At 34.7% G+C, this 23,624-nt stretch overlaps 1 protein-coding gene across 4 annotated transcripts in view; it reads right to left on the reverse strand.

Annotated features, from left to right (window-relative positions):
• Window positions 1–23,624, reverse strand: part of ADAMTS12 (ADAM metallopeptidase with thrombospondin type 1 motif 12) — a 510,414-nt gene that overhangs the window by 208,578 nt on the left and 278,212 nt on the right. For all 4 annotated transcript variants that reach the window (XM_074279497.1, XM_074279496.1, XM_074279499.1 and 1 more), the window contains 2 exons: window positions 12,911–13,107; window positions 10,278–10,361 (listed from right to left, as the gene is read on the reverse strand). In XM_074279497.1, the coding sequence (XP_074135598.1) occupies window positions 10,278–10,361; window positions 12,911–13,107 (281 nt within the window). The remainder of the gene's footprint in view (window positions 1–10,277; window positions 10,362–12,910; window positions 13,108–23,624) is intronic.

Raw genomic sequence — 23,624 nt, forward strand, 5'->3', positions numbered from 1 at the left:
TAGTATTATTTGTACAGAAACTTTTTAGTTTGATGTAATCAAAATCTTCTATTTTGTGATCAATAATGATCTCTAGTTCTCCTCTGGTCATAAATTCCTTCCTCCTCCACAAGTCTGAGAGGTAGATTATCCTCTGTTCCTCTAATCTATTTATTATCTCCCTCTTTATGCCTAAATCATGGACCCATTTTGATCTTATCTTGGTATATGGTGTTAAGTGTGGATCCATATCTAATTTCTGCCATACTAATTTCCAGTTTTCCCAACAGTTTTTTCCGAATAATGAATTTTTATCCCTAATGTTGGAATCTTTGGGTTTGTCAAAGATTAGATTGCTATAGATGTACCCTTTTTTGTCCTTTGTATCTAATCTTTTGTCCTTTGTATCTAATCACACTTATTCTTTAAAATTAAATTATTTAGTTTCCAATTAATTTTTAATATATCATTCCGGTGCACTTATTTGAACATAATTTTCATATTGTATTGTGATCTGAAATACATATAATAAGTCTGTCTTTTACAATTGATTGTGAGATTTTAATGTCCTATTAGGTTGTCAGCTTTTGTATAAGTACCATGGGCAGTGGAGAAAAGATATATTCTTTCTGTTCCCAGTCAGTTTTCCCAGGAATATGCAGAATCATAAGAGGTTCTCAGAGCTGGAATTTGCCTGTTCTCCTGAATATGCTGATACATGTGGTAGGTCCTATTGGCATTTGCCTGCTCCATCACTCCAGACTCAGGGCTCAGGATCTTCAGTTTCCTGAAGTAGGACTTGCTGCTGGCTTGCTGGAATGCTTCCTATCTTAGCACTCCCTTTTTACCAAGTGAGACAAGCCTTTCCTGCTGATATTTCAAGTTTCTTGGATTCAAAGATTGTTTTACTCCATCTTTTTGTCGGTTCTACTGTTTCAGAATTTGTTTTGAAGTGGTACTTTATGGTTGTTTGGAGCTAAATATGGAAGAGTTGTGGTGATTAACTACTTATTCCATCATCTTGGCTCCCAGAAGCCCACAATTATATTGTTTTAAAGGCATTTTAAGAGTCAAATTTCAATTTATTTTTTCATTTTATATTAAATTTTAATAGTATTTAAATATTTAAAATAATACTTATTTTAAAGGAACAGAAAGTATGAAAAATTTTTAATAGAATTGAATTGCTTTTAAGAATTACAAGGTAGCATGTAATTGCTATATTTGGGGACTTCCTTAGTATTTTAGTAATGGCTCAGTGGGAAAGAACTCTAGCAAAGCCAAAGTACTTGAAATGTTCCCAGTGGAAAATCCACTGACTTATTATATTTGTTTGAAAACAGAGAAGAAAGTTGTAGAAAGAAAGTTTTTCCATTTTAAAATTTTAAATTAATTTTAATTTAATTTTAAATTAATCATGATGAAACCTAGAGAACCAGAGGTTAAATGACTTTCCCAGGATCATGCATTTAGTATTACAGGCCAGATTTAAATTTAGGTCAAAACTATATCCAGAAGAGATATATACATGAATTCTGGCTTTGTCACTTACCAACTTTGAGACAATAAATATTCACTTCTATTCTTCTAGTCTCTATGTCCTAATTTATAAAATAAAAATAATGCTATTTATGTTAACTGCTCATAGGATTATTGTAATAAAATAAAAATTTATAAATTGTAAAATAGAATAGAAATATGAATTATTACAAAGCTACTAAGTATCTGAGGCCAGATTTAAAGTCAGGAAGATGAGTTTTCTTTCCTTTAGGTCCAATCTGTTCACTGAACCATGTAGCTGCCCTTCAAGTACTAAGGCTTTAAGAAAATTGGGACAATTGTTTTCTAAAGACATGTTATACTTATCCATTTCCATGCCTTTGCTTATGCCATTTCCTATAGCTAAAATATCATCCTTCCACTGACTGCTCTACATAAAGAAATGGTATCCATCCTTCAAGAGCCAGCTCAAATGTTAGATTCTTCCCCTGAACCTTTTCTGATTCTTTCCATTAAAAGTGATCTATCCTCCCTGCTTCTATAGTCTAATATATGGTACTTACATTTTGTATTCCAATGATCTATTCTTTGAAGCCAGGGACTATTTCTTTTAATTCTCTATCTTCCCAGATGTAGTAGAGTACTTTGAAAATAGTGATTGCAAAAATGAATATTTGTTGAATGAATAGTACTTGAGAGGAGGAAATGCCTATGATAGAGCCCTCAAAAGATTTTTTTAATGACAATCCCATGAATTTCAAATAACCTAATGTCACAATGGATGAAAGGTAAAAGGACAAAATGATATTAATCCAGAAACAAAGTGATCTTAGACAGAGATCCTTCTGGCTGAACAATGTTGAGAATATCTACACCGAGAAGCTACAATCTATAGAATAATGGTCCTAGAAACAGGAACATCTGAGTTCAAATCTAGCCTCAGACATTTATTAGCTGCATGACTCTGGGCAAGTCAACCTCTTTGTGCCTCAATTTCCTTATCTGTAAAATAGCAATAATAATAACATATATCTAATAGTTTTGAGGATCAAGTACAAAGTACTTATATGAAGTGCTTTGGAAATCTAACTGTGATATATAAAGGTTAATTATTATTATCATATTATTTTGGACACTACAAGGGAGAAAAAGTAGCTATTAGGAACCTAATTAATCCCTGTTCTGTGGACTATTCCACATTTTTTTCAGAAAACTAAAGTCACAAATATAACTAACTGAGTTATTCTTGAACAAATGCTAACCTTTCACATTTAGATAATTTTTCTTTTGGAGATGTTGTATGCCAAATGAGCATTTTGTGGCTTCATCTAGGTTTCTGACTTCTTTCTTATGAATTACTAGAAGTCTCAATAGGACATGACTACCTTGTACTGTTTTTCTGTGGGGGGTTTTGTTTTATTTTGTTTTGTTTTTAGGATTTTATTTTTCCCCAGTTACATGTTAAAACAATTTTAACCTTTTAAAAAAAAAAAAACACTTTGAGCTCTAGATTTATTGCTTTCCTCCTTCCCACTCTCCACTACATTGAAATGTGAATTTTTAAAAGCATATGTAAAGGTGTCATATACAGATAACAGGAATTCATTCCTCTTTCTTGAATATATTGATCAATTCAGCTTGGAATAGGCAATTAACAATTTCCATACAAATAATACTATCATTAATATACATATGATTCAAAAAAACTTTCATAAATTATAGAGGGCCAAGAGGTAAGAATCTATTCCAGGTCTTGAATCTTACAGTAACTTGGCTTACCAGCCTTCCTCTTCTTATGAAATAGCAGAGACATACTTGTTAATAATAAGGATTAGAAATCTAACAACTGAAGCAAAATGTAAAACTACTATGCAATGGATCAAAGGTTTACCTTTGATTTTAGGACAGGAAAAACAGCCCACAATGGAGACTAAAGGCATTTGGGAAAAAGGTACTTGAGGATATTGATATGATAAGTTTACTCTCATGTATATCTCAACTATTTACATCTCTGTCTAAGTAACCAAGATTAGAGCTTAAACATTTACATCTCAGTAGACTATGCTTGTTAGATTTTGTATAAGTCTATAAGCATTGGAGGAATATATATTTGTCTCTCTAATCAATAAACTTTGAAGAATTCATATTTGAGAGTCTCTCTGCCTGGCCCTGGTAAATTCACACCATTAATTCACTACAGGACCTAGACTCCAGCAATAAATCATGCTAGATCCTGATGTGTCTGTAAAAGTAAACCGAGCTATAAAAAAAGCCAGCATTTCTAGAGTAGTAACAGCACCCATATTCCTTCAGAAGGTGGGCAGAAACAACTAAGCCTGGTACCTTATAAAATAGTTAAAATATTAATTGCCAAATATTTTCTCCAATGACTCCCTATTTTCCTAGTGTTGGTCACACTCTGAGAAGGTGACTTCCTTAATCTTTTCCACTGAGTAACTTCCCCTGGTGATGACCTCTTTAGTAGAAGAGTTTTTCACACTCTCAACCAAATTAATCTTAAAGAGTTGCAATGAAGACAGTTTTTTTTTTCCTAGCCCTGTTATTCTACAGTTTCCCTGAATTGTTCTGCCTCAGTTTCCCTGAATTGCTCTACTTCAATTTCTCTGAATTGTTCTACTTCAGTTTCCCAGAATTGTTCTGTCTCAATGGTAACCTCCCTTTCTGACATTACAACTGATATAAATTAGGACAGAGATAACTAGCCCAGATGACTAGCATTCCATAGAACCATAAAATGCAGATGGCGGGACTTCTGAATCAGACATCCTGGCTCCTAGTCTCCCAAGTTATCAGGATTTATGATCTTTACCCCCAATCTGTCAGAACTGAATTATGGTTCCTTCCTGGAAATTCCTGCTCACCAGAGCTCTAACCCCACCTTGCTTTGTTCCCCTGATTGCTGGAGCCTATAAAAATCCCTGGAATTCTTCACTCATTTCTGGATACTCTTGAGACTTATTCAGCTCTGGGAGCAAAATGGATCCTGTTTTGCCCCCGGTACAAACTCTTTCTCTCAAATAAAATATTAAAAACTCTCTAATCTCTATCTTGCCTCAGTTTCTCTGGCATTACAGCCCAAGATATATTTTCTCTCATCCTGGGAATTATGATGACTAGATAAGATTCTTAAGGTGAGCTAGATAAAATATATATATATATTTTGTATATATATATATATCAATATATATACAATGTGATATATCTATATATATATCACAAAGTAGATTATCTTGTTATCTGAGCTTGTTGGAACAGCCCTCTTCAATACTAACACTTTTCTATTTCCTTAGAAAATAAAAATACATTTCCCTTTTGACTCTTCATTTATTTTTTCACACTTCATTTTCTCAAACCAATTCAATAGCTATCCCCCACACTCCCTTCCTAGGCTGTTAGGAATGATAACAGAATATTGGATGTGTGACCTTTACAGGAAAAGTGTTTAGCTTCAAGGAAATCACAAACCTTTTGAATACACAGTTCCAAGGAACTAGAGGAAATTATCCAAAGGGAATACATGTCTTATTATAAATCACTATTTTCCTCTGCAACCTCTTTCCAAAACAAAAATATTGATTGATTTATTTTGGAATGAATTATAATAACATTTAACTTGCTACCCAGATTGACCGAACATACATTTCTCTTCTTAAAAGTCTGGGGGAGGATGGGAGAGGGAGGAAACCTGTATTAGAGAGGAACCAGGCAATTTTCAGATGTGAATTCTTATAAAAAATGATGATTCCCTCCCCTATCAGATGGCACTGTAGCTAAGTAGAAAAATCAATGGTAGTGAATATTTCTGACTCCTCTTTCAAAGGACCAACTACTGTGGAGGTGATCTTTTGCTCAAAGAGCTGAACTATCTCTTACAAACAGACTGAACAAGCTGCCCAATGCCAGGCCCTGAGACAAAGTTTCCACAATCATCAATTCTAATTATCTAATCATTAGCTCAGAAAGGATCCAAGGAGGGGGTAGGATTGTAAGAAATAGTTAGATCCCACCCAGTGATTTTTGTGGGGTCTATTCAGGTCTTGTTCAAGGTATACCCAAAGTTTGTTTTGGGTTCCCCAAATTAGATATACATCTTACATTGTCCTTCTTTTGGAGACTTCCTACTACCTACATGAGACCAATCAGGCAAATGTCCTTACACCCCTGTCTGAACTCTACATCATATAACCTCACAAAGACTAAGGGAAGGGGTTTCCCTTTTTCTAGCTTTCTAACTACCAAATAACTTTATTTCTAAAACTAGTTCTGATTTTGAGGTACAATCTCATGTCTAGCAATAGATTAGTTTTTTTCACATTCTTCTGGATATGTTGCCCCAGAATATTACAAAGAACAGAATAACCATAAAAGTGGGTTTGGGAACTTGTTTTCCTCCCATGGGAGAAGCAGAAAAAACACTGGATTTGGAGTTCAGAATATTTGAGTTCAAATCTTAGTTTGGCCATTTATTACCTATATGAATTTATCACTTGGCTGTCAAAAATATTTTGGAGACATCCTGTTTCCCAGAACTAGGGCCCAGCAAGCAGGCTGTGTCCTAATCTTGGCATAATCCTTTGCCCTCTGGATAATATCACTGACTAGTAAAGAATATTATTTGTACCAGCAGCAAGTGTTCACTAAGGGATTTAGGGTTCACGCTCCCCCTAAATCCCAGGGGCATCAATCTCATATTCATAATCCTTGCTCCTGGTCATGATAGGTACTGCATTTCTGTTCCTGTTACAGAACTCTGGTTTTATGCCCTGCAGGGTGACACAACCCTCAAGATTTGAGACAATACTATTCCTACAGGGCCCATGGAAACAGTAACTCAAGACCTAAAAGCGATTGTCATAATCCAACTCACTTGTGATATGTAAGACCTGCCTTTGGTTCATCATGTTAAGCTCTCCTTCTTAAAAAGGGAACTTCCACTTGCGAAGGTCATTTTTCTGACTCTGAAATTAAACTTCTATTTGTGTCCCTATTCTCCTGTCTCTAGTCTACTCTGTTGTTTGGCTCTGGCTACCCACAGATTAGTGGCTACTTCTGATACAGTTGACATGGCCTTTCTGGGTCTCAGTTTTCATGTCCTGAAAAATGAACTAGATTATCTCTAAGGTTTCTTCTAGCTCTAGATTCCATGGTCTAATTATCCTTTCCATATTGCTCTCTTATACTTCTAACTAAAGAAAAAGAAAGTTCAAAATGGCTTACAGGATCTTAAAGATCTAGTAAAATTCCATCACTTTGCAGATGAGAAAAATGAGTCCCAGATAGGCTAAGTGAATTGTTCATTGTCTTATGGGAAGTTGCAAAATGAATTAGTCAAAAAGGATTTATTAGGTCCTTACTAAGTGGCAAGCATTGTGCTAAGATCTGGGGGTGCAAAAAGGCCAAAAATAGGCCCTGTTCTTAAGAAGCTTATTATATATGAAGGAAATAATATATAATAAATAGGTACTTACAAAGTAAATGGAAGATAATTTTAAAGAAGACTCTAGTAGTTGAAAGGACTGGATGGGACCTTCAGAAAGTGATATTTGACCTGAGTCTTCAAGGAAGGATTTTAAGATGAGAAGAGAAAAAAAATTCACGTATTAGTGATAGCAAGTACAATGTCACAGAGGTGGAAGATAGAGCATTACAAGGGATGTCATTGTAGCTGAATTGTAGAGTATAGGAGAAGGGAGGAAAGAAAAATCTAAGACTGGGAAGGTACTACAACCCTGCATCAGAATATGACCCTAAATTAGGGTAATTTTAGAGATTCAGAATTTTTCCTCAAGATTCCACTGGCCTATATGCATGTTTCTGAAATTTTTCAGAGTTCTGGGAGAAAGATGCTAGAAAAAAGGAGAAAATCATAGCTCAGAGATTAAAAGTCAGGTCCCCTCCATCTCATGGATATGTTGAGTGTTGAAGAATGAAGTACTTAATATTGAATTTGTCCTTCCCCTTCAATGATCCTGAAAGAGTCATCTATTGCCAGCACACTGGAAGTCATTCTAATTAATAATATTGCTGTGTTGGGTCAATAATGAATAACCTACACTCATTAATTCTAGTTGTACAGTTCAGGTGATATTGTTCCCTGCTGCCTTTAAGACAAATCTTTCTTGTCATGTCTCTAAACTAGGGAAAAGATTTCCATCAACACCATGCTGGACTTTTTGCTTCACTTATCAATGAGCAGGTGTTAGCACAGAAAAGTCTTACTTCTTTTGGCAGCAGGATACAACCTGGTTCCCCTTCCCTTTCTTGCAATTTCTCTGCTAATGTTTATTCTAGTAGTAGATAAAATACAATAGTGGCTGCTAATCTTAATGTGTGATTTGCTGATGGGGAATTACTATCTCTGGAGAAAGCAGACCTGACTAGCTTTTAGTGTAAGATTAGGAAAATGGTGTAGATGCTGAGCTTTAAAAAAAAAAATACTCTCCCAGGAGATTATAAATTCCAGGAGAACTACCTGTGATAGATTTCTAAGCAAGACCAGTGATAAGAAGGAAAATTAAAAGCAAAGATTTTTAACCTGAGCCATATTCTTATTATTTTCATCCATTATAATATTAATATTATCATTTTAGTATTGATAACTGTATTTCAGTATTATTAGTTTCTTTTGTTATCCTCTGTTATGTTATACATTTGGAAACATCTTGATAAGAAGCCCATAGGCTTCTTCTAGATTTCCAAAGGGATTCATGAAGGTCAATCAATTCTGTCTTAAATATTTGTATATCCCTCAGTAACTTGAACAATGTCTAACACACTAGAAGTGTTTAATAAGTATATATTGAATTATGGAATATTATTGTTTGTAAGAAATGACCAACAGGATGATTTCAGAAAGGCCTGGAGAGACTTACATGAGCTGATGCTGAGTGAAATGAGCAGGACCAGGAGATCATTATGTACTTCAACAACAACACTATATGATGATCAATTCTGATGGATGTGGCCATTTTCAACAATGAGATGAACCAAATCAGTTCTAATAGAGCAGTAATGAACTGAACCAGCTACACCCAGCGAAAGAACGCTGGGAGATGATTATGAACCAATACATAGAATTCCCAATCCCTCTATTTTTGTCTGCCTACATTTTTTATTTCCTTCACAGGCTAATTGTACACTGTTTCAAAGTCTGATTCTTTTTGTACAGCAAATAACTGTTTGGACATGTATACATATATTGTATTTAATTTATACTTTAACATATTTAACATGTATTGGTCAACCTGCCATCTTGGGGAAGGGGTGGGGGGAAGGAGGGGAAAAGTTGAAACAAAAGGTTTTGCAATTGTTAATGCTGGAAAATTACCTATGCATAAAATTTTTGTAAAAATAAAATTAATTAATTAATTTAAAAAATAAGTATATTTTTGAACAAATGATCTTCATGAATGAATGATCTTTCATGACTAAAAGTGCATGAAACCCTGTACATATTGTCCTACTTGGTCAGAAAAGGATGACTCTAAACTCCCTATTTATGGACTCAATGCCTTTTTTGTTTAGATTGCTTTTTTGGATTGTTGGGTTTTGGAGGGGCAGTCTTACATGGTCACAGCAGTCACTTAATAAATGCATGTTGAATGATTGATTTCAGTGGCACAAGGAACATCCTGTTAAATAAATTTCATCTCCCAGTAGAGACTGGCACCTATTCTGCAATGTATAGTGGCACTGAGAGGTTAGGTGATTAGCCCAGGATCATAGAGCTGATAGATGTCAAACTCAAAAAGAAACACCCTTTTAGGTCATATATTAACTTAGAAAACCCCACAAAGTAACATTATCTATGTTTTATCATATTCTTACTTGTTTTGTTAAATATTTCCCAATTATATTTTAATCTGGTTCAGGCATACTTGAGAGATTCCTTTCAGGGCACTTGTTTGACAGTTCTGCATTAGATTATGCTGCCCTCAATAATTCAAAATCCAGAAAGAGTTGCTTTTTAAAATTAATTGATATTGACACTGAAATCCAGCTAATCTCTCTTATATTTTTCTCATTAGCTGTTGTTTAGTTGTCCACCAAGATACAGAACTTCACATTTATCTCCATCAAATTTCTCCCACTTTATCCATTAAATCTTGTGAAATTTGATTCACTGTTCATTTGGAGACAGCTGGTTGGACAATTGATAGGGTGCTGGGCCTGGAGACTGGCAGATTTGAATTCAAATATATTCTCATACACTTACTGGCTGTGTGATTCTGGGCAAGTCATTTATCCTCTACCATAGTGTAGTGCTTGGACATATAGAGAGGCAATGAATCATTGCAAAGAACCTTGAATTTGGAGGCATAAGACCTGAGTTTGGATCCTGGCTCTGTCACTTAACTGTGACAAACTCAAATCACTTAAATATTCCTGATCTTTGGTTTCTTCATCTGTAAAATGGAGTGTATTCATGATCCTCTAATATTATATCACAATATACAATTACATGATATGATGTATAGTTACATATTATAATGCAACTATAACATAATAACATAATGTATAATTACATATCAATGTGATTATGATATGTAATTATATAATATACCACTAATTTTCCTGGGATAGGTAGTTCTGTATTGTTAGTTTTTTGTTTATTTTTCTTCTCCAATTGCCACCTGAACACTCTCCTGCTACATCTTAGGCCTATTCTATTACCTAATTTCCACATTTCATCCTATTACATTCCATCCTATTAGACTTTCTCAGTCATTAATCTTCCTCATCAGTCCAAAGTAAGAGATAATTAAAAATACTCTTACCTCTTCTTCTTCTAGTAGAATAAGCCGGACCACTACAATATGAATAGCATTGCCAATACTTGGATTATGGAATAATCCAGTGACCTACAAACCAGAGGGAAAAAATTAATTGTAGCCCAAGTCCAACAATTAACTTTTGAAAGGAAAATATGCAAACCAATTTTGGTAATGTGTACCTTGGAACTGGCTTACCCTTTTTCACATTGTTAGAGAACTGGATGGTAAGGTATTCATAAGAAAGAGTGACCCATGATAACGGCATATTCCACCCTATGGGATAAAGTACTTATCTAAAGCCCAACCTTACTTAGCGAAGGATGGCAGACCCAGGAACAGCTATAAGATATTTCTATTCTAGTCCTTCTTCCATAACTTAATTCTCCCTGTCACCGATAACCACTTGAAAGTTAAAGCCCTGGCTGATCTGATGTTCTGCTTAATTTAAAATCTTGCCTTTCTTAGAGACATGCCTGCCATCCACACCTGCCAGACCCCCCCAGAGGATGTGTATGCAGGTCTTGAAATAAGTTCTTACTCCTTTGTTAACTGGTGTATTTGTAAAGAACCACTTTTGGGTACAAATAGATGTTTTCTAAGAAGCAAATGGCAAAAATAAGTTGAGTTTTCTAATGTCTTTTATATATTCTATAGTCTTCATGGCTTTGCATATGGCCTTGAACATAGTAGACTTTTTATAGTAGACTCTTAATAAGACTGTAGATTTAGAACTCAAAGGAACAGTTTTTTGCCATAATTTGCAAGATTCAGGTCATAAGAAAGAATGGTAAGCCAGATTGGGGACTGTCAAGTTGAAACCAGCATTTTCACTGGGTAGTGTGAGAGTGTAGGAGGATGGAAGGTTGGGAGGGAATGGGAAGGTGATTTTCTAGAATAGAACTTCCCTATTGAGAGATATGTAAGATAGAGTAAAACAGCAGAATGAGTCTAACCATTACATCCTATCTCCAGTTTATGAATTCAGAGCATTTTTCCTTGAGTTCATAATAGCCTAGCCTCATATAATAGCCAAAAGAACTGGGCTTTAATAATTGCCAAAAGAACTGGTGAGAACATTAAAGTATCGTGTTATTTCCTGAACTCACAGAGGCAAGATTATTTTAAATTTAAATAGTTCGTGCCCCTCCAGGATGTGCACTGGCATTATTTCTACCAAAAAAAAAAAAGCCAGAGTTTGAAATTTTTAATTTTTAATTACTTTCTGTCAAACAGGTGAACAAAGATGATGCTTTCTTAGATGAATCTTCCCTCATTTTTAATGTAAACTTCTTAGGTTGAAATGTCTGATATGTGCCTCCCATTTTCTTCTATCTTTTTACTTTTTTTCATTTTAGGAATCAAAGATTTGAAAGATTATCATAGAATTTCAGTCTTTGGGAAGCAATCTTAGAGATGAGTTATTTGATCCAACCTATACTTGTATAAGAATTCCTGTTATAATATCTCTGAGAAGTGGACATCTAGCTTTTGTTTGAAGAAAACCTATTACATACTAAGACAGTCACTGCCACTTGGGGGAAATCAAATTGCCAAGAATTTTTTTTTCTTTATATTAAACCAACCCATGATCAATCTTTTGATTTGCTTGTAGAAAATTAAATGTTTTAGCTGGATTTGGGCTGTGAAAGTTTTTTGTTTGTTTTTAGAAGTCAAACGTTCTAATCTTTTCAGTAACCCTAATTCCAAGTTACATATTTGGCATTAAAAAGTGAAGGTGAGGGGTGACTTGTAGAACTTTAGTTTCCATGTTCAATTAAAGTGGTCCTTTGATGATAGGGAGACATACAGCTAGATCCTCAGATTAGATTCTCAGTAGAAGCTTTTCCATCTTGATAGGATCTATCAGAACTTGGACTCTGCATTGCATCTGAGAACCAGGGCCAATTTCAGATGATGATAAGGTAGCAGAAAATTGCTGTCTAAGATATGGATATATTTCTTGCAATATGTTTCAAAGCAAAAAGTAATCACATCAATGAAATGACCAATCTTTTGAAACAAATTGCTTTCTCATTTTTTATGTCAATGAAACTCAGAAACTAGAGAAAACATATTTTTTAAAAGTAAATTTGCAAACATTTTTGTCTTGATATTTTGATCTCTCAACTTCTAGTTTCCTCTCTCCTTATTTTGTATTTATTTATATTTATCCTGTATATACATTATATATATATGTATATATATATATACACACACATACTCACACACATTATATATGCATATGTGTATATATAATTTATTTCATTTTTTGTCTTTGTATGTATGTGTATATAGGAGTTTAAAAAATTTTTTTGTCTTTGTATTCCTAATGTCTAGAAGAGTACTTGGTACACAATAGACACTTTTATCAAATTTTTACTGCTTGATAGATTAGTTTAACAGATTTGTGCATGTCTTTATAGTTTTTTCTTCAATTTAACACACTATATAAATATCAAATAACATTTCTTAGAAATCTCATCTCCAAAAGGAAAACAATCTTACTTTGAATGTTTCCCTTCACTCACTAGTAACACAGAGTGATATTCTAACTCCAAGCATTAAAAAGAAACCAAAAATATGACTACTCTCACTTTTTAATAAGAAGTTATTTCCAACTACATTCATCAACATACCATGTTCATGATGGTGAGGATGTAAGATTCCACACTGTCACTCCCATGGTATTCGATCATCTTTGTATCCGCTACAACCAGGGTCTCTACCCATCGTTCTTTGCTGATGGATCTCCGAGAGAGTCTTTTCTTTGACGCATTGTTTCTCTCCCACTTTTCTCGTTGTTGTTCTTGCTGTTGAAAAATGGCACGACTATCTAAATGTGGAACAAAATAGAAAAGATTTGATCATGATTTGGATTTGTTTGTGTAAAGATGCAAGCAAATGAGTATAATATGTTAAAAAGTTCTTATACAATGCTCTGATAAACACACACATTATGTACATATTTATTTCCACCTGCAAAGTAGAAAATGAGTTAAGAACCAGAAGAAATACAATTACAGATCAATGAATGACACTAAATATCACTGAAAATCAATTTGAATTAAAATTCAAGGCAGTAAAATTTTCAGACAAGAACATCACAATTGTCAATACTTTGAAATGCCTTGCTTTTAATTTTCATACTGATCCTGTAGTTGAATCTTAGCTCTGCTATCAACCAGGCTTATGACCTTGATTTGCTGTTTCCTTAACATTACTTAATATACTATAATCTATAGTACATGCCCAAGTATTATCTTTTCCCAAAAGATAATAAAGTTGGAGAAGGATGACATTTGTTATTACAAAGGATGTTAAAAAGAAAATTGAGTATATGAAACAGTACATATATAGAACCTAAGTGAATCTAAACCTGAATGTCAAGAGTAGTCATGATCATCTACAAAGGGACAAAATTGAGTATAGATCAAGATTTAAAAAAAAAAAAAAACGTAGTTTAAAAATAAATACTGATCATAATCTATAAAATAAAGAAGGATATGGAAGATTAAATGTGGGGTTGTTCACAAATCCCAGTGTATTCATACTGGAGAATATTCCTTGAAGCTTAAAAAAGTGATTGTTTAGATAAAATAAAAGCAAATACTGTTTCATGTAGCAATTCAAGAATACTATATTCAAAAAAGCTAAAAATGGTGTAAATATAAATAAATGAAAAAACATCACATCAATCCATGAACATGATTTACTAAAGAAAAATTGGGGTTCAATTCAATCAAAATTGATCAAGCATTTCTGGTCTTACCATCCTACCTGTCCATCATTGGCAATGGACAGAACACTGGGCTTTTAGAGAGCAGTCCCTAGAGGACATCATCCTTTCATCTCTGGGGGGCCTGCTCCAGAATCAAATATAAAATCCTTTGCTTGGCTTTTAAAGTTCTTCATAATCTGATCCTTTCCTAACTTCTAGTATTCTTAAATCTTATTCTCCTTCATGAACTTTGATCCAGTGACACTAGCATCTTTCCATTCTCTGAACACTATCCTTTTCCCAACTCTGAGAGTTTTCATGGACTATCTCCCATGCCTGGAACACTCTCTATCTTATTTGAATGTAGTTATTGCATATTGTCTCCCCCTTTAGATTGTAAGCTCCTTCACCGGCTTACACAGCTAATAATCGTCAGAGGCTGCATTTGAACTCAGAAATATGAGCCTTACTGATTCAATCTTAGCACTCTATTTACAGTATCACCTAACTGCTTCTGATTCACAGTAAGCAGGTAATAAGTGCTAGCTGCCTGATTAACAAGGCCTTCTACTTACCATCTGCCCTACATGGTTAACTAATAACACTCCACCTCTTCTTTATCCCTTTGGAAGCCAAAATCAAATAACTATTGTCATTGACATTAAGAAGGACATGTTACTCAACTTCCCTATGGTTTCCAATCACCATTCTTGAAAGTTCATAAGGCAAAAGAATACTCCATGCTAAACACTACCCTACGTGAGTTTGTCAGCTCCATTAGAATATAAGTGCCTTGTGTTCATGAAGCACCTCATTTTTGTATTGGTATCCCCATAGCTTAGCATGGTTCTTGACAGAGTAACAAATATTCTTTTTCATTTAATCATTCCCATCCTAGACACTGGAGAAAGGGAGATAAAAATAAATCAGCCTATGTTCTTAAGAAGCTTAACAGTAGGGAAATGCAATATATATTTAGAAAATAACATAGTAGTGAGTGAATAAGAAAAGATTATATAATTAATAATGAAAGAGAAAAAGAGCATTAATAGGTGGGGGGGTGAGAGAAGCTTCAGAAAGCTAAACTTTGAAGAAAGATTAAAAACATAAAAGACAGAGAGAACAAATAGCAGTCTAATACTGAAGAATGGTTATGTGGAACCAAGAGAGAGAATGCCCAATCTAAAGTGGAGCTAACTAAGTGCTTTTGAATATAATGTAGAGGAATAATGTGAAATAAGTCTCTAGTACTAGGTTGGGCCCAGAGAATTGAAGGCTTTAAATTTCAGGCTCAGGGGTTTGCCTTTTATTCTAGATGAGATATATATATATATATATATATATATATATATATATATATATATATATATATATATATATATATATATATATGTATATATATATATATTAGCATGTTAATTTTTTGTAGCTTCATGAAGAGTCAACTGAAGTAGAGACAATAAAGGGAGAGAAAGAACAATGATAGAGCAATTGAGATACCATAAGGAAGTGATGAGAGGGGGATAAGAGTCAAAAAAGAGGATGGCTATACAATTATGACAAAAGAGAATTAAGAGAACATAATAATTGGATAGTCGTGGGAAGTGAGAAAGATGGAGGAACTCAGGGTGATCCTGAGGCCTAAGAATCTAGGTAATTTAACAAAAACAGTGACTATTGGAGGTGGAATGAACATAATCAAGAAAAAATAATACCAATTTATAAGGACATGGTAAAAAAGAAAAATTTTAAAAAGCAGGATGGCTCCCCTACCAGCCCTAGTACTGCCCATTATAAATCCTGAAAGATCCTTTCATCTCCAAGGGAAAAAAAGTTGGTCTAAATGAAACTATCAGAAAATTAAAATTGAAAAAAAAATCTCCAGCAAGAGCTGCTATCTATCTGATTTCAGGATTTACTACTAGAAGAATCACAGAATTGGAAGAGACACAGAATAATGCAACCATCATTCCCCCCAACCCCGGGGAGTTCTTCTCTGAAGCTATGCTTCAGTATTTCAAAGACTCTAGATTTCATCACTGTGTGGGCATTCTCAATAAAAATCACAGCCCTCTATCATCTTAGGCAGACTCTGTGAGTTGTAGAAAGAGAAAAAACTGGATAAGAAAAGAAATGATAATCTTATGGCTAGCTTATCTTATAAATGCTCAAGTGAGCATATCAAGTGAGACTTATAAAAGACAAGTGAGTAGACACTAAAGGTCATGTAGAAGCAAAAAATTATAACCTCCTTCTCTTTGGGGGGTTATAAATTATCAGTAATTACAAATTAATCTCCTAATAGGAGTTTTTTTTTTTTTTAAAAATATCAGAAAACATGTTTCCCATCCTTTAATCAATCAACAAGCATCCATTAAGTGCCTACTATGTGTCAGGCACTAGTAGGGGAGTCAGGAATACAAAAGCAAAACAGTCCCTACCTTTAAAGAAACTTACATTGTCACTCAGGGAGAAAATAGGCACTTTTTTATTAAAGCTTTTTATTTCAAAACATATCAATGGATAATTTTCAACATTCACTCTTGCAAAGCCTTGTTTTGCAAATTTTTTCCCTTCCTTCCTCTCATCCCATCCCCTAGTCAGGGGGCTCTTAATCTGGACTACTATAAACCTAGTACAGTGTTCTGGGGACCTAACCCTAAACAGAAAGGATTGAAGTCTTTTCTCTTAATAAATGACTAATATCCTAAACTCATATCCCAGAAGATAAATTTTTTAAAGTTAAATTCTGTCCTTATGTCTCCCCCAAAAGAAATTGACAGAATCTTTTTTTAAAGAAGTTGTTCAATAAACAAAGGGCAGAACAACTGTTTATTTCCACAAAAGAAATGTAAAAAAAACATTCATAAGAGTGCATTCAAGGTCCCCTAGCAATCTGGCATCCTTCCTCTCCAAAATTTTCTTTTATTACTTCTCTCCATGTTTTTGATGCTCCAGCCAAATTAGACTCCTAAATCACTTGCAAACAAGCTTCACATTTCCCACTGCTGTGTCTTTGCTTACCTAGAATATCCTCCCTTTCTCTTTTCATCTAATAAATTCTCATGCCTACTCATCCAATAGAACATCCTTCACTATCACTCTATATCCAACTTCCACTCCACAGCACTAGGTAATAACTTCTTAATTCTTTATCAATGAACTCTCTTCAATTCTGCCTGAAATATTCTCCTTTTTCCCAAGCTTCTTTCAAGTCCCAGATCAATCTCACTATTTACAAGAAGCCTTTCTCCATCCTCTTTAATTCTACTGCCTTCACTTAGTTGATTATTTCAAATTTATCCTGAATTTGGCTTCTTTGTGCCTACTTGATTGCATGCCATCTGCCCTATAATCCTAAAAGAGATTTAGCACCCTAAGTATAAGGAGCTAACTATAAGGAGAAATGAGTCTGAGAGGAAAGACACTATAAGACATAGGAGGGTTAGGAGAAATACCATGTGGCATGGGGAAGAGGGAAGGCAGAAGGGAAAAGACACCATGAGACAGAGTGTCATGGCAGACTGGCCCAAAGGAGATTCAGCAAAGATGGCATGGACTATAAACAGATTTATGGAGAAAATTTAACCTGAGAGATATGCTTGGGATTTCTGATAGGACATAATTGGGTTGCCCACAAGCCCCAAAGAGAGTGAACCTCAAGGGCTTGACATAAATTGATTTCTTGATGGGACACAGCAAGGTAGGGCCATCCACAACTGAGGAAGAACCGCCATAGAAGATGGGACCACTAAGTTAAACTGATCTCTATCGGAGCCTTTTTCCCCTGCCTGCTCCAGGGAAAAATTCCATCAGTCCTCCAGTTTCTCTCTGCCAACCCAGCTATCCAAGTCCTCATCACAACTGCTCAAGATTTCAGCTCCTTTCAAATAAATCTTCCTTGATTCTGTTCATCCCACACTACCTCTTAGTTTCCAGCCCTTTTGTGAGAAAGAAGATGCTTTTTCCTTCTGGAACCTAAAGATCACCCAGGTTTGAGGTGGGAGTGGGAATGTTGGCTGGCTTTGGATATGGGAGAACTCCTCTCCCAGAAGCACTTCCCCTCCTGCTTAGAATTGTGTTGTTGTTTAGTTGTTTTTCAGTCCTGTCCAACTCTGTGACCCCATATGGGGTTTTCTTGGCAAAGACATTGGAGGTTTGCTGTTTCCTTTTCCAATTCGTTTTACAGAGGAGGGAACAGAGGCAAACAGGGTTAAGAGATTTGCCTTGGATAATACAGCTAGTATCTGAGGCTAACTGAACTCAGGTCTTCTTGACTCCAAGCCCAGCACTCTATCTACTCTGTTACCTATGAAATCAGGGGGTGAGCACGCCAGAAAGCTACAAGAACTATTGGATAAAGTTACCTCCTCATTAGCTGGATAACCTAGACTTGCTTCTCATGAATAAAGGGCACAGTACTCATTTGATTTTTCTGTTATTTTTTTAATTATAGCTTTTATATACAAAACCTTTGCATGACTCTTGCAAAAACATCTGTTTCAATTTTTCCCCTCCTTCCCTCCACCCCCTTCCCTAGATGGCAGGTAATCCAATACATGTTAAATATGTTAAAGTATATGTCAAATACAATATAATATACATATTTATACGTTATCTTGTTACACAAGAAAGATCAAATTTATTTCCTGTTATTTTTATTTATGCCTATTTTTCTTTGAACTGGCTTGGTTTCTTCCATTTTAGTTATAAAATTTCCAATTTTCTGAATCCTTCACTAACAATTCTACTGTACCAAATATGCTCTCTGCATGTTGTCTAGAATGATAATGATGACTGAAAGAAAGCAAAGATCAGAAAAGGATACAAATGTCTCTCCTAACATATCCAGATTTCACCTTCAGATGAAGATGAGTCACACTGCAGCTTATTTTTCAAATATATAAATTTTAAAGGTTTTCAAGCATATTCTGGTAGACTGCTGAAGCCTAAGAGTAAAAATCTTATCTATTAGGGTCAAAAAATTTTCCTTAGAGCCTGTTCAGTGTAGAGAATTATGCCAGGTCCTGGGGGAGATACAACATTTAGATAAAATTAAATTCCTATAACCTAACTCAACTGGGGGAAAGTCATAAGTAGATAATGTTAATAAAGCGAAGTAAGAACATTTAAGAAGTACAAACAAAGTACAGGTCAATGGAATGTAAACTCCTGAGAACAAGGAATGGTTGTTTTTATCTTTCTAGTTCCTATATTCAATATATAGAATTATAAGAAAATTGATTTAGAAGGGACTTTTATGGGCCATGAGTCCAATCTTGTCATTTTGCAGGGTTGCAAATGAAGAAACTGAAGCAGGTAGAAATGAAATGACTTGATTAGACTCAAAGCTGGTAAATATCTGATGTGGAATTTGAACCCAGGTCTTTCTCTCTCAAGTCAAGCATTCTACCTACTATTTAGGGGCCAAATAATGCCTGCTCTTTATTTTTGTAATGTCTTTCCTTTAACCAAGAAAGTTTTGTTTTGTTTCACATTTTTAAATGAAGTTTTGTTGTTGGTTTATCAGATGTTTTCAGTTGGGTCCAACCCTTCATAATTCTATTTGGTGTTTTCTTGGCAAAGATATTGAAGCAGTTTGTCATTTCCTTCTCCATTTCATTTTACAGATGAAGAAACTGCTACTAATTAAAGTATTATTGTATTTTAAAATGAAAAAAATGTTTACCTTAAAATGGTCATCAGGGAACTGAGTCAAATTTATAAAAAAAAATAAAATAAGAGCTATTCTCTAATTGCTAAATGATTGGAAGTAATGAATAATTTTCAAATGAAGTAATCGAGGCTATCTATAGCCATATTGGGGAAAAATGTTCTAATTCACTATTGACTAGAAAAAATGCAAACTAAAACAATTCTAAAGCAATTATACCTACTAGATTAGCTAATAGGACAGAAAAATAAAATGAGAAATGTTCAGGAATGTGGAAAATGAGGCAATAATGCAATTGGTGGAACTGTGACCTATTTCAATCACTCTAGAGAACAATTTGAAACTGTGCTCAAAAGGCTATAAAACCACACATACCCTTTGACCTAGTGATAGCACCACTAGGTCTGTATTCCCTCCCCCTAAAAAATAAAAGAAACAAAAAGGGAAAGGACTCTTGTTAAAAAATATATATATATTTATAGCAGCTCTTTTCTGGGGGCAAAGAATTAGAAATTGAGGGAATACCCAACAATTGGGAAATGACTGAACAAATTAGGGTATGAGATTATGATGTACTGTAAGAAATGATGAAAAGGATGCTCTCAGAAAAACCTGAAAAGACATGCATGAGCTAATGCAAAGTGAAATGAACAATATACCAAGAGCTATGAATGACTTAGCAATAAAATGATCCAAAGACATTTCTGAAAGACTTATGAAATATGTAATCATCCCTCAGAGAGAAGGAAGGAAGGAAGGAAGGAAGGAAGGAAGGAAGGAAGGAAGGAAGGAAGGAAGGAAGGAAGGAAGGAAGGAAGGAAGGAAGGAAGGAAGGAAGGAAGGAAGGAAGGAAGGAAGGAAGGAAGGAAGGAAGGAAGGAAGGAAGGAAGGAAGGAAGGAAGGAAGGAAGGAAGGAAGGAAGGAAGGAAGGAAGGAAGGAAGGAAGGAAGGAAGGAAGGAAAAGAGGGAAGGAAGGAAGGAAAAGAGGGAGGGAAGGAAGGAAAAGAGGGAGGGAAGAAGGGAAAGGAGGGAGGGAGGAAGGAAGGCCAAAAGGAGAAAAATGGAGAAGTTCAACACATCCTCAGCAGGGGATTCAGTGTAGTCAAGAGCACATAGTCAAGAAAGTAGAAAGAATATAGAAGATCTCATTTGGCTGGAGTTCCGAGGATATGGATGAGAGTGAGATAAGCCTGGAAAGTTGAAGTTGGGCCAATCTGTGGAGAGTTTAAAATGCCAGGAAAAATAATTTGAATTCTATTTGATCAGCAGTAGGAATCCACTGAAGATTTTTGCGCATAGAAGTCACACCACCAGATCTATATTTAAAGGCGTTTGGCAGCAGGATGAAAGAATTGGAGGAGGGAGAGTGAAAGCAAGCCAATATGAGGAGAATGCTGAAGTAGTCCAGGCAGGCAATAATGAAGATAACTATTAGCAACCACTGAAGAATAACTCAAATACTGACAGCAGAAAAAGAGAGATAAGGCCAGATGCATGAAATATTACAGAGGATTATTGGCTGTTTATTTAATACCTGGGTGAGTAAGAAATGAGGGATAAAATTCTGAATATGACAGAAATAGTCAAATCAAAAGTTAATCCATTTGGTTTTGGATGTGTAGAGTTTGAGGGGTCAGTGAGATATCTAGGTGAAGTTGTCCTGAAAGTCATATATGTTGTGGGATCTGAAACACTAAAGAGATATCAGGAATGGAGAGTTAAGATTCACACAGGATGGACTATCTTCAGTGAGCCAATTCAATTGTAATCAACCTTCCGAGGTTTAAGTAACCTTAATCCCACTACATTACTTAAATCAAAAAAGGGAAAAAAAAAATTAGGGAAAGAGGATGATGGTCAGTTCACATAAAAGACAGATGTAACTTTTTCCTGGAAAATGAAATGAACGTAGAGTCCAAAGTGACTCCAGTTAAGGAATTTGTTCATAGGAGAAAGGTTTACATAGATAAATTTAGGACATACGATGACTGTTGTTTCTTAATCCTTCATTTCATTCATTACCAATGCTCCCAATATGTAGGCAAATTTGAGTTTCCCCTTTCTTTCCTTTCCTTCCAGAACCTGTGGTGCTAATAATCTGAGAATTGGTCAAAAATTGAATAGTAACACAATGAGACAGCAGGAGGCAGAATGCTGAATAATTCACAAAATGCACAATGAGCTTTAGCACAATTGAGAGTTGATTGGATCTCATTCTTCCCTTCATCTTAGTGACTGAGGGTATTGAGAGCAATTTAGAAACTTGGGAGTTTCACTTGTGATATCAATGATCACTTTCTGTTGCCTTCAAGGCCTTAACTTTCTTTAAAATGTTTGTACATCTTAGGGAAGGGACTGTATGAAAACATAATAGGTTGCCCAAATCAGTAGTGAACACCCAAATAAGTTGATAAATGGTGCAAAGGATATTGCTACTTTGAAAAAAACAGATTTGACTAAGTGAACATAAAGGTCCCTTCCAACTCTAATATTCTATAATATTTTGAACATGAAAGAAAATTTTGTCAATCTTAAATTTCCATTTAATTTTGAGTCATAATTCTTATAGGAATTCAAGAGCAAAAAAAGCACTCAAAAATAATTTTTAAAACAAGAGTAATTGCTATGTTAGGTGGTTTATATTTTCTTTTTGTGTGTCTCTTTGATCTCGATGACCTCTTATTTGTTGAAATTCAAGATTCTCACCAGAATTGGAGGAGCAGAGAGGAATTGTTAGTGTCATAGATACTGAGGAGCAGAGGGTTGAGAAACATAGGTGAAGTATCCAAGCAACTTATCTCAACAACCAAGGAGAAACCTAAGAGTCCCAAACACCTAGTCAACAGAAAAGATGGAATGTAGAGAGGTAGATAAAAGAGTACTGAGAGGGTAAGCGGACAAACTTGTATGACTGGAAAGGTGGAAGCACTGCTGACATATAAAGTCTAGAAAATAGGATGATTTGTGGGAATAATAATAAGTTCTGGTTTGTACATGTTGAGTTTAAAATGCTTATGGACATTCAGATCAACTTCAGTGGCATCTCGTAATGAAAATACATCCTACTGCCACATTTGTTAGTATGCTCCTTCCTAGAAATTACTTTGTTACTCTGTCTATATTTTGTAATTCATACCATTTGAGTTCATTTTCTCAATTCACATTAGTAAGTAGTTCTAAGAATAATCCTATAGATAACTGCTTTCCTAATATGATCCCCTACTGATATGTTTCCCCTAATAGTCAGCCAGTAAACTCAATTAGCTTTTTAGAATTTGGTACTTGTTAATAAAGAGAGACATCAATCAGTGGAATCAGCAGAAACAAAAATGGTTGATATCCTAGTATTTGATAAACACAAAGACCTTAGTTATTGGGATAAGGATTCAGTATTTGTCAAAAAGTCCTGGGAAAATTGACAGCAGTAAAGAATAAATTAAATTTAGATCAATACCTTATATAAAAAGGAGTTACCATTGATACTTGACCAAAATATAAAAAGGTCACATTATAAACAAATTAGAGAAATATGGAAAAATTATCTATCAGATCTATGTGTAGAAGAAAAGTTCATGACCAAACAAGGAATAGAGAAGATCACAGAAGATAAAATTCATAATTCTGATTTCACAAAATTTTAAAAGTTTTTGCATAAACAAATTTAATCAAGATTAAAATGGAAACTATTAACTGGGAAGAGGGGAATCTTCATCACAAGTTTCTTTGAATTATTCCAAGATACCAAAAAAAAAAAAACTGACTCAAATTTATTAGAACAAGAGCCATTCTCCAACTGATAAAATACTCTTAGGGATATGAGTTATGGTAAATGAATGTGATGGGGGGGGAAACAATAAGATATGAGAAAAAGGATTATTTCAAAAGGACATAGAAAGACTTGTGTGAACTGATGCAAAGAGAATGAGAAGTAGAATAATTCATACTATAACATCAATAT

Source organism: Sminthopsis crassicaudata, chromosome 1 (genome assembly GCF_048593235.1).
Source record: "Sminthopsis crassicaudata isolate SCR6 chromosome 1, ASM4859323v1, whole genome shotgun sequence".
In the NCBI taxonomy this organism is placed as follows: domain Eukaryota; kingdom Metazoa; phylum Chordata; class Mammalia; order Dasyuromorphia; family Dasyuridae; genus Sminthopsis; species Sminthopsis crassicaudata.